At 39.5% G+C, this 12794-nt stretch overlaps 1 protein-coding gene across 6 annotated transcripts in view; it reads left to right on the top strand.

The window, feature by feature from the left end:
* elmo1 (engulfment and cell motility 1 (ced-12 homolog, C. elegans)) overlaps positions 1 to 1040 on the top strand; it is a 194661-nt gene extending 193621 nt beyond the window's left edge. For all 6 annotated transcript variants that reach the window (XM_034160648.1, XM_034160650.1, XM_034160649.1 and 3 more), the window contains one exon: positions 500 to 1040. In XM_034160648.1, coding sequence (XP_034016539.1) covers positions 500 to 700 — 201 coding nt within the window. In that variant the 3' untranslated portion in view covers positions 701 to 1040. The remainder of the gene's footprint in view (positions 1 to 499) is intronic.
* Positions 1041 to 12794: the final 11754 nt, after the last annotated feature.

Here is a 12794-nt window from a genome sequence, read left to right as displayed (position 1 = left end):
ATTTTCAATTATGTTTAATGGAGCCAAAGCAGATCAGATTAAACTGATTTGTAACACTTGTAATGCTTGTTAGTTTCCTTAATTAGACACACATTAAATGCTATATTTAATTTTTGCTGACTGACTGAGGAGATGAAATGGAAATTAAATGCACCTCAATCATGAAACATGTTTAATGTAGCCAAAATAAATACATTTATTTAATTGATGTTTGTAACTTGATAATTGGTTAGATGACTTAACTAAATACAAAATCAATTTCACTTTTTTTTTTACCCACTGAGGAGACAAAAACAATTTAAACGCATTTGTATAAAATTAGATTACCTTTGCACAGTACTGTACATGTGTACATATTGTGAAAGTCTGGATTTGAAATGCAAAGTGAGATAAAATAATGGTCTTCTTATAATAAATTACTTGAAACAAAGTAAAAAGTAATGTTTTTTGTGTAAATAAGTAATTTATGCACTTTGTACTTTTGTGCGTCTGTGTGCAGTACTGTGTGTGGACGGATGGTCTAAACGCCCTCCTGGGGAAGGAAATGACGAGCGATTACACCAAATCCGACATGGACACTCTCCTCTCCATGGAGATGAAGCTCCGCCTCTTGGATCTAGAGAACATCCAGATTCCTGAGGCCCCGCCCCCAATTCCCAAAGAACCTAGCAACTATGACTTTGTTTACGACTGTAACTAAGCGCACGAGCCCAGACCCACCCAGCACTGGACCCATTCCCTTCCTTATCAACTGGAACACAAAATGTCAAAACCACATCACCTAAAAATGAACTGTGAGTGAAGGAAAGTGAAGCATTTTCTCTTGTTACAAGTTGCTAACGGTGCGTATGAATATGCACATGAAGGACGCTGACACCGTAACCCAGGAAACCAGGAAGTATTTTTGTCTGTTCTGTCGCTGGGCATCCTGCGTCTTCTTCCTCACCATTCCTGTCCAACGTGACCAACTCTGTACTCATTTACTTCTTGCTGTCATTTTGCTTGAATGTCGTTGTGGACAAAAGCTTCGTAATTCTGTTTGTTTGACCTTTCTTGGTGTCTTTTTTTTTTTTTTCTTTAAGTTTTATATTATTGCTTTTCCTCAGGGCCTTTGTGGTGGCGCGGTGGGGTGCGGGGAGGGACAGAGGGAGTTCTTTGTTTTGTTTTTTTTTTGGTTGATGGTCAACTTTCCAGCAGTGTTCGCACTTTCAGTATTTGTGGCAGATAAATGTTTTCCAAGAGACGAAAAGGGAGATTCAGTGGTGAAAGTTTTGTTTTTCACAGACTTCAAGTTGATTACGGCGCATTCCACTGTTGATGGGCTGTGTTCAACAAAATGCTACGCATGGTTAGGGGTTAGCCTTAGTATGTGCAGTCACCTTACCTGCATTTGACACGAAGCACATTTCATGTTAACTTTTAGCGTTAACCGTTACCATACACGGGTCTTGCTAATTGGTTACCATAATGCCAAGTAGCACATACATAAACTAACTGGCCATGCTGACCAGTTAGCTCATATAGTCTGCTAATTGGCCAATTTAGTGTGATGTTGTTTCCTTAGCAACACTTTTAGCAACACTGGCAGCCATTTCCATCTATTCATATAAATTTGAGCGTAATGGCAACAACTTGGGGTAATTTTATGTGAGACATTGGCTCAGCAGATTAAGTGATGTAGGCCTACACAACACGAGTAAAGGCAGACCTCAGATGAACGTTGTTGGCTTTATCTTTCATGTCATTCGTGGCTGTGTGTGTAAATGACACAAAGCAGTTGCTTTTCAATGCATTTTTAATCTTAATGAGGATTTCTTTATGTGAAAAGTGCTCAGCGATCGCTGACAAAAAAAAACATCAGGGCAAAACTGGGCCATTGTGGTTAACACCAATTGTCAGCCAAAAGGCCACTTATAGTAATTCTAACTGCTCACAAGTGATTGCATATGCCTACACTAACTATGGTTGGTATGACTGCATATGCTAACTGCTAACACAAGATTGCATATGTCTAAACTAACTGTGGTTTATATGACTACATAGCTAACTGCTAACACATGATTACATATGGCAAAACTAACTGGTTGGTATGACTGCATACGCTAACTGCTAACATATGATTGTGTATGCCTAAGCTAACGGGTTGGTATGACTGCATACGGTAACTGCTAACACATGATTGCGTATGTCTAAGCTAACTGGTTGGTATGACTGCGCATGCTAACTGCTAACACAAAACTGCGTATGCAAACGCTAGCTTGGTGTTTTATTTAATATGGCCCATCAGTAGTCAAAACGCACCACACCAACATAACAGCATCCAGTATAAATTGCGTTATGTTCCACAACTGAAAAACTAGTAATTCCTGAAAAACTTTCATTATTGAAGTTTGAAGTACATTTTGCCTTAAATGGTTAAATAGGCTGATGTCCTTCTTTAGTCTCCTATCTGCTCCGTGCTGTTTCACACATACTGAAGACGGTTCGACTGAGTCGATCCTCAAAACCCGAACACTGCACTGTAGTTTAAGTAAACAAACAAACAAACTCCATTTTGGACATTCTAGTGTTAATATTGTTATTATTCTACCGCTGCTTATTGTAGTATTGTACACAGTTGCTTAAACATGACAAACATTGTGAAACATACAAACACTTGTTTCTCCTTGAGTCTCTTTGTAATGACTGCTGTAAACAACATTCTTAAGCAATATTTGAGCTTTTTTTTTTTTTTTTGTCTTGGTTCAGATTTTAGTCATTTTTAAATTGTGAAACTGCCAAGTGGTTTAGATTACAAAGGGGATGATGGTGTTTTGGCCAAGGGAACTTTTCTTTATCGTGTTCTGCACTATATAGCCACAAAATTGAAAGTTAATGTATTTTTTTAATTTAAAACAGATCATGGTTGTTATTTCTAGTATGATTTATATATTTCCCCTGACTATTTAATACATTAAGATGTTTATTTCTTTAGGATTTTTCAAGCCCCTCAAAACTGCTGTTTACATTAAAGATTTAAGAAGCATCACCTCTTTGTGCACTTCTCTTTAATTATAAACAAGATACACTTACCACAGTTTTCTACATCCATGTAAAAGGTGAGTCTCATTAAAGCTCCAGTATGTAGGATTTAGTGTTATCTAGTGGTGAAGTAGCAAATTACAGTATGCTGTCACCAGGCATGATTTTTTTCCCCTTCACTTTCTTTGGCTTCTTTCATCACCTTCTCTTTTGATAAACAATGTGTATGATCCTACATTTCACAAAATGAGGGTTTTCAAACTTAATAGCCGCATGAGCAAGCAGTAGACTGTGTATATGGGACTAAACATGGATCCCCTTTTATTCTTCAGTCAGTCCCTCCAAAAGTTTGTGCTGCCAGGATTTCTACCGTTAATTCCACAAATAATTTAAATCAGTATATGGGTGATTCTTAGACTACGGGCACTTATGTCCTTTGATCATATTGTATGAAAAACAGAAAAAAGGGGAAGTTTCACACTTTTATAGTTATCTTTACAATGAAAATGTGTTAAGAAATTTGTTCTAGTAGTCTATGATGACTTTTTCACCTGATTGGGGGGCATTTGATTAAGATATAATAAAAAATATAGATTAAATGGGGTTTTCAATGTTAAATTTAAATGGCCACAAAATCATTCAATGTTAAAGAATAGGGCTTTTTTCCAAGATTTTTCCTGTCTTTGATCTTTGACCTATCATCTCGAAAATGGAATCAGTTCTTGCGTATCAGGATATGAATCCTCCATAAAAAAAATTCATAACGATATATGAAAAGTTGTGGGTTACAGGCTGTTCACAAACAGACAAACAAGCTGTTTCACGACACTCCCTAAGTAACTCTTCGTTTGACACAGTGTCATTCCAGCAATTCTGAAGCATCCTCCAAAGAGATCAGAATCATAGAGGAGGAAACCTCTGGGACATACCAGCTCTTCTTCTCGTGCTTTAGCTTGTGAACACATTCATAGTTACAGTATGGTTCTTGATCTCCAAAACATCTGTTCTATACTTCCACTCTTCCACTTGGTCATGTCCAGTGAGCCTAGTATGGGCTGAGACCTCTGCTACATACTCTTCCTGCACTCCCTAGTCTGCATGCACAGTGAGCCCAATAAGGGTCTAGATTTTTACAACATCCCAGGTATTTTTCTTGCAATTCCTGCTGTGCATGAACAGTGAGTCCAGTTTGAGTCCAGACATCTGCAGCATACTGGCTGTTCTTCTGGTTGTGCATGCAGTGAGTCCAGTTTGAGTTCGGGACCTTTGTAGCATGCTGGCTGTTCTTCCAGTTGTGCATGCAGTGTTTGAGTCTGGACTTCTGCGGCATACTGGCTGTTCTTCCGGTTGTGCATGCGCAGTGAGTCCAGTTTGAGTTCTGGACTTCTGCAGCATACTGGCTGTTCTTCTGGTTGTGCATGCAGTGTTTGAGTCTGGACTTCTGCAGCATACTGGCTGTTCTTCCGGTTGTGCATGCGCAGTGAGTCCAGTTTGAGTTCTGGACCTTTGTAGAATACTGGCTGTTCTTCTGGTTGTGCATGCAGTATTTGAGTCTGGACGTCTGCAGCATACTGGCTGTTCTTCTGGTTGTGCATGCACAGTGAGTCCAGTTTGAGGTCTGGACCTCTTGCACCGTAGTCAGACACATGAAAGAGGATTCTTATTCTAGCATTAACTTAGTATAAAGTTCATATAAGTTAGGATGTAAACTGTTTAGCCTATTAGCCCTACATGGTTGCAGACATTTGGCATGCAAGTAAGAAAAGTGTCAACTTGTAGCTTTAGAAAGGTTTTCCAGACAAACCGAGAGATAAAGAGTCACATTCCTTTCGGATTGAATTGCAGAATGTCAGTCCAAGCAGCAAAATTTATGTCATTAAAAAAAAAAAACCCAACTCATTACATAACGTCTTATTTAATGAAGTGGAAGAGGCACTGATGGTGTCGACTGAGCTGACACAGATGGGAAGTGAAGCTGCACAGTCTTCTCACGTTGACACAAATGACAACCAACAGATCCTGTCACTTTATGTATGTGTGTGTATATATGTATGTGTGTGTGCGCATTTTCTACTCCAGATCAGCTAAATACCATCTAGGGCAGTTACTTTTTGTGACATTTGGTGCACTCTGGTGTTTGCTGTCATTTGATTCACTAACATCCTTTCAGATTTCTGACTTGCATTCCTGCATCAATCAGTATCCTATTAATGTCTTTGTGTGCTTCCAAGTCTTACCTGATCAGGCTGCACAAAATAGCTGGTTTCCCTGGCACTGTGAGGTTCTGTGAAAGATGGGAGGGAGAAGGACTTGTTTGGCCTTATTATGAGTTCTAGGAGACGTCCTGCAGTGTGTGTGACAGCAGCCTGAGGGCTGCGGCTACACTCATCTTGCAGCAGGACACGCTAATCAAATCAGATCAAGTCTGGAACTGATTATATAGGCACACATTCGTCCACAGTAGCCTCCTCTCAGACCGCTTGGCACTGCATCCAAAATAGCGAGCCTTCTGCCCTCGTTAGCGTTGAAGTGTCACTTCACCCAAATCCACCAAAATCTTCTTCCGCTCGATCCAGATGGCAACAAAGTGGTCTTCCTCGAGTAAATCACTGGTCTAATGGAGCTGAAATAGCTTCTGAAATGGCAGAGATACGTGTGCAAGCTATTGTAGGTTTTCCTGCGGATCATTTGTATCGACTTGTTTTGGTAGTTTGTCGTCTCGGTTTCTCGTTACTGCAGACGTTTTTTGATGTGCGTCTGTCAGAAGCTGCACCGAGAGGGGCGGATCGATACCTGCTGAACGTTGTAATTCACCCTGACTGCAGAATGACGATATTCAGTCAACGTAGAACACACGGAAGCTGTCATTTCTGAATCGATGTGACCCAAACCTCCATGTGCCCAGAGTGGATGTTTTCAGAACACTTGTTTTGTTGGGGGGTTGTAGCTACAGTAGTGTTCAGAATAACAGTAGTGCTATGTGACTAAAAAGATTAATCCAGCTTTTGAGTATATTTCTTATTGTTACATGGGAAACAAGGTACCAGTAGATTCTCACAAAAACTGGGCTATTAGTAAAAAAAAAAAGTAGAAAAGGGGGTGTTCACAATAATAGTAGCATCTGCTGTTGACGCTACAAACTCAAAACTATTATGTTCAAACTGCTTTTTTAGCAATCCTGTGAATCACTAAACTAGTATTTAGTTGTATAACCACAGTTTTTCATGATTTCTTCACATCTGTGAGGCATTCATTTTGTTGGTTTGGAACCACGATACTATTTTACTAGATTACTAGTGTGCTTGGGGTCATTGTCTTGTTGAAACACCCATTTCAAGGGCATGTCCTCTTTAGCATAAGGCAACATGACCTCTTCAAGTATTTTGACATATCCAAACTGATCCATGATACCTGGTATGCCATATATAGGCCCAACACCATAGTAGGAGAAACATGCCCATATCATGATGCTTGCACCACCATGCTTCACTGTCTTCACTGTGAACTGTGGCTTGAATTCAGAGTTTGGGGGTCGTCTCACAAACTGTCTATGGCCCTTGGACCCAAAAAGAACAATTTTACTCTCATCAGTCCACAAAATATTCCTCCATTTCTCTTTAGGCCAGTTGATGTTTTCTTTGGCAAATTCTTCTGCACGTCTTTTATTTAACAGAGGGACTTTGCGGGGGATTCTTGCAAATAAATTAGCTTCACACAGGTGTCTTCTAACTGTCACAGCACTTACAGGTAACTCCAGACTGTCTTTGATCATCCTGAAGCTGATCAATGGGTGAGCCTTTGCCATTCTGGTTATTATTCTATCCATTTTGATGGTTGTTTTCCATTTTCTTCCACGTGTCTGTTTTTTTTTTTGTCCATTTTAAAGCATTGGAGATCATTGTAGATGAACAGCCTATAATTTTTTTACCTCCGCCAAGGAGGTTATGTTTTCGGTCACGTTTGTTTGTTTGTCTGTCTGTCAGCAGGATAACTCAAAATGTTTTGAACAGATTTTGATGAAATTTTGTTGAGTGGTTGGAAATGACAAGAGGAACAAGTGATTAAATTTTAGTGGTGATCCGGATCACGATCCGGATCCTGATGCTAATGCATTAGCATGTCTATGGCATTTTCAATGTTAAACGTTAGCATTAAGCAGTTGCAGCTGTCATCACGTTCGGGTGCATTTGTTTTCAAATTGTAATATTTCTTAAATTTATTTTTGTTTATATATTAATAATCTAATGATTATTATATACAATTTTAGAGAAAGAGACAAAAAGAAATTTTTTGTCTGTCTGTTTGTCAACAGGATAACTCAAAGTTTTGAACGGATTTTGATGAAATTTTGTGGAGTGGTTGGAAATGACAAGAGGAACAAGTGATTAAATTTTAGTGGTGATCCGGATCACGATGCTAACGCGTTAGCATGTCTATGGCATTTTCAATGTTAAAAGTTAGCATTAAGCAGTTGTAGCTGTCATCACGTTCGGGTGCATTTGTTTTCAAATTGTAATATTTCTTAAATTTATTTTTGTTTATATATTAATAATCTAATGATTATTATATACAATTTTAGAGAAAGAGACAAAAATAAATTTTTTGTCTGTCTTGTTTGTCAGCAGGATAACTCAAAACGCTTTGAACGGATTTTGATGAAATTTTGTGGAGTGGTTGGAAATGACAAGAGGAACAAGTGATTAAATTTCAGTGGTGATCCGGATCCAGGAATTTTTTAAAGGATTCTTCACCATTGCAGGATAGGGGGAATTTTGACATTCTAGTTTCTAACTCCACAAAAACAAGGCAGAAAAGCTTGAAAAAAATTAGGGTGTAACATAGTCAAATGTTCTATCAAACAACAAAGTTTGGTGATGATCGGATCTGGATTCCGGATCTGGTGATCCAGAACATGCAAAAATATAGGGAAAATAGAAAATGTGTCAGTGTGAGGTGACAAATGAAGCTAGAGATGCACAACTAACACCAAATTGTAGCTGAATCTGTACTGATTCAGTAAGGTGTCATCAGATTTGATGTAGCTTCAAATGTTATGGAGCTAGATCCAGAAGAAAACCGCCATTACCAAAAAATCGTTTTTATACAATAACTTTTCAACTAATACAGACATAAAAGTGATTCCAAGTTCTAGTGGTATGTTTTCATGGTCAAGGATGTCAAATATACAGGGAAGAAAAGTGTATGTATCATAGTTTTGTTTGTAACACTGAATTGTTGAATAGATCACTGTGCCAAGGAGGGAATCTCTTTAGGGTCAGTGACCCTATGGCCTTGGCAGAGGTTTGCACTCTCTGAGTGCTTCTAGTTGCACCTGCGTATAGGTTTTCTCCTCTCCAATCAACTTTTTAATCAAACTACGCTGTTCTTCTGAACAATGTCTTGAACGTCCCATTTTCCTCAGGCTTTCAAAGAGAAAAGCATGTTCAACAGGTGCTGGCTTCATCCTTAAATAGGGGACACCAGATTCACACCTGTTTGTTCCACAAAATTAACAGACTCACTGACTGAATGCCACACTACTATTATTGTGAACACCCCCTTTTCTACTTTTTTATACTAATAGCCCAATTTCATAGCCTTAAGAGTGTGTGTATCATGAATGCTTGGTCTTGTTGGATTTGTGAGAATCTACTGATACCTTGTTTCCCATGTAACAATAAGAAATATACCCAAAACCTGGATTAATCTTTTTAGTCACATAGCACTACTATTATTCTGAACACTACTGTATGACTTAAGAAGGTGGTGGAAACTTCTAGTAAGTGCCCTTCAGCTTTTTTGCTTTTTTTTGGGGGGGGGGGGGGGGGGGTCCACCATGCCATTTTTTTCATCATGAAATACTTTCCCACCTCCAGGTCAGCTGTTGCTTGCTCCATATACACTGACAAGCCCCACGTCCCATCATTACCACATCTACTTCTATAAGCAACAGGTTGGTTGTCGTTGTGTCCCTAGGTTCTAGAAATGGAGTAATATCTCCACCTGGTCGACATTTCTAGTACTTCCTACTAAAACACACCGTCTACTTGATCCACTAAACACCAAATTGGACGGGCTAGTTAAGCTGCAAATCTTCCACTCCCCATCTGCCTGCCAAACACCGCCATTGCTGCATTCACATCACTGCTGCTGCTCAGTCCCACGTTCACCCCAACATCCACCTGTGGGCTCTGATTGGGGAAATGTGTATATCTAATCATCACTGCCCAATATCACAAGCAAGCATCTGCTGGCAGTGATGAGGTCAGAGCCCAAACACCAAACTCATTTTATTCTGCTGCTGCAATAAATGTGAGCTGTCTGACTGAAATGACTTTAACAGCCAGAAGATAAGAATTCATACTGACCAGAATGAAATCTCAACAGTTTAATTTCGACATTGTCAAACTTGTCTGAAAAAACTAATGTATTTTTTTATTTTATAAAGCAGCCAGAACTTGTGCAACCATCAGACCTTTTAAATAGATAAAAAAAAAATGTATTTTTACTTGTCTAAACATAGATGATTGCAAAAACAGCATCAGATTTTTATTTTCTTTAACACACATATATATACAGTGGGGTAAAATATTTTGTCAGTCCCTGATTGTGCAAGTTCTCTTACTTAGAAAGATGAGAGAGGTCTGTAATTTTCAACATAGGTACACTTCAACTATGAGAGACAAAATGAGAAAAAAAAATCCAGGAAATCACATTGTAGGATTTTTAAAGAATTTATTTGTAAATTATGGTAGAAAATAAGTATTTGGTCACTCACAAACAAGCAAGATTTCTGGCTCTCACAGACCTGTAACTTCTTCTTTAAGAAGCTCTTCTGTCCTCCACCCGTTACCTGTATTAATGGCACCTGTTTGAACTCGTAATCTGTATAAAAGACACCTGTCCACAGCCTCAAACAGTCAGACTCTAAAGTCAACCATGGCCAAAACCAAAGAGCTGTCGAAGGACACCAGGAAGAAAATTGTAGATGCGCACCAGGCTGGGAAGAGTGAATCTACAATAGTCAAGCAGGCTTGTGTGAATAAATCAACTGTGGGAGCAATTGTAAGAAAATGGAAGACATACAAGACCACTGATAATCTCCCTCGATCTGGGGCTCCACGCAAGATGTCATCCCGTGGGGTCAAAATGATCCTGAGAACAGTGAACAAGAATCCCAGAACTACATGGAGGGACCTGATAAATGACCTGCAGAGAGCTGGGACCAAAGTAACAAAGGCTACACACTACGCAGAGAGGGACTCAAATCCTGCAGTACCATGCGTGTCCCCCTGCTTAAGCCAGTATCTGTCCAGGCCTGTCTGAAGTTTCCCAGAGAGCATATGGATGATCCAGAAGAGGATTGGGAGAATATCATGTGGTCAGATGAAACCCAAATAGAACTTTTTAGTAAAAACTCAACTAGTCATGTTTGGAGGAAGAAGAATGTAGAGTTGCATTCCAAGAACACCATATCTACTGTGAAGCATGCGGGTAGAAACATCATGCTTTGGGGCTGTTTTTCTGCAAAGGGACAGGACGACTGATCTGTGTTAAGGGAAGAATGAAAGGGGCCATGTATCGTGAGATTTTAATCCAAAACCTCCTTCCATCAGTGAGAGCATTGAAGATGCAATGTGGCTGGGTCTTCCAGCATGACAATGATCCCAAACACACCACTTGGGCAATGAAGGACTGGCTCCGTAAAAAGCATTTCATGGTCCTGGAGTGGCCAGGCCAGTCTCCAGACCTCAAGCCCATAGAAAATTTGTTGAGGGAGTTGAAAGTCTGTGTTGCCCAGCGACAGCCCAAAAACATCACTGCTCTAGAGGAGATCTACAGTGTGTGCAAACCTGGTGAAGACGGTTGACCTCTGTCATTGCCAACAAAGATTATGTTACAAAATACTGAGTTGAACTTTTGTTATTGACCAAATACTTATTTTCCACCATAATTTACAAATAAGTTCTTTAAAAATCCTACAGTGATTTCCTGGATTTTTTTTTCTTCATTTTGTCTTTCATAGTTGAAGTGTACCTATGATGAAAATTACAAACCTCTCTCATCTTTCTAAGTAGGAGAACTTGCACAATCAGAAACTGACTAAATACTTTTTTACCCCACTGTATTTGTCTTTGATGTCTCCCCATCAGTAAGCTTCCTTCACCTCTGCTCATTATGTGAGCTTGTTTTGGAGAAAAGGAGTTTCTGCAAGTGTACGTGTCACACAGACATCTCTTCTTCTCCACCTCGGCTCTGGATCTAATTCTGGTCAAGGCCAACACCTTGATGCTGGAAAAGAGGCGGTTTTCTTTGTTGGGAACCAGAAACTGTAAGTCACTCGGGTTTGAAGAACCAAAGCTGCACTGATGGGGACGAAGAAGAAGACGACGGCATTGACAACGAGCTGAAGTCTAACTCGGCTGTTTTCTGTTGGACTGTGAGGTTTCGTCCTCTGATTGTGTTGTCATTTCACAGCCATCCTACCTTTGTAGTAGAGATATAAATTTAATGTTGAGCTTTTGCTGTGTAATGTTATAGTCCTAATCCATTCACCCTGATTCAAATAATGACACTGTCCAGAGTCAGACACTTTGTTTTCTATTTTTCCCCATGCTGCATTGTGTGGGCTTGAGACGAAACAAAGCGAGCCAAATCCAACTGTGCGTCTATATTTACTGTTGCAGAAGCTGCAGGTGCCCGCGCGTGTAGGACGACAGGCTGAGAACGTTTCCACCACGGCTCACTGAGGCCACCACGGACCAGGTCGGATGCTGCAGTCTTGCATGCGGACGTTTCACTAAAACCTAAACGAGCCAACTCCAACTCGCTGGAGAACGATCAGAGGAGCTTTTTTCTTTCTCTTCACCTTGGCAGGAAATTGCTCCAGTTAATTTCCTGCTGAGATCGCACCGCATGCAGTCTTTGAAGTTGCAGTTTTGTTTTATTTTTCCTTTTTGAAGATATGGATTGGCCTTGTGCTTAATTTAAATCACTTTGCTTCGACCGTTCCAAAATTAGGTCTTCTGTAAGAAGTGCTGATCTAGTAGCGTTTAAACTTGCATAATTCTACAAAACTTTAAATGGATTATAAAGACAATCTTGTCTCCAATCAGCAGTTTTTAACTCTCACAAACATAGGCCCAAACTTTTTTTTTTTTAAAGTTTGTGTTAAAAGTTTATTCAGCAGTTACCAGCATTCACTGTATTTTTGCAGCGTTTAAAAACGGGCTGCTTCTGCTGCTTTATTTTTTAAACATCCAGTTACTCAGATCCACGATTTACAAACACAACCAGAATCCACTTACTTTTAGTTTTACACAAAAGTGAAAATCATTTTACTGTTGATGTAAATAATTCCTGACAATCTAATTATTACGTCCGTCAAGGATGTAAGAAAATCATTGGCATTTATTTCTGTCTGTTAGCAGGATTACATCAAAATTACTGCACGGAGTTTGACAAAATTTTCACCACAGGTAGATATTAAATCATGGAAGACTTCATTCAAATTTAGAGGTGATCCAGTGTTGCAGACCAAACGGTCCCCCATAAAAATCGGTCTGCCCTGCCTTCTCTGTGCATGTTTCATTAGTCACGGTTTACCGATTATCAAATCAAATCAATTTTATTTATATAGCACCAAATCACAACCAGGGAGCCTGGTTATCACCTCGTTTCTGCTTCAAACTGCACTCCACTCATCATCTATCTCAGCGACAGATATCTGAAGCTTTTGTACAACAATCATTTCCACATAAACTCCGCATTAT

The sequence above is a fragment of the Thalassophryne amazonica genome, chromosome 20 (genome assembly GCF_902500255.1).
Source record: "Thalassophryne amazonica chromosome 20, fThaAma1.1, whole genome shotgun sequence".
In the NCBI taxonomy this organism is placed as follows: domain Eukaryota; kingdom Metazoa; phylum Chordata; class Actinopteri; order Batrachoidiformes; family Batrachoididae; genus Thalassophryne; species Thalassophryne amazonica.
This window is presented reverse-complemented; position numbering and strand designations above follow the sequence as displayed.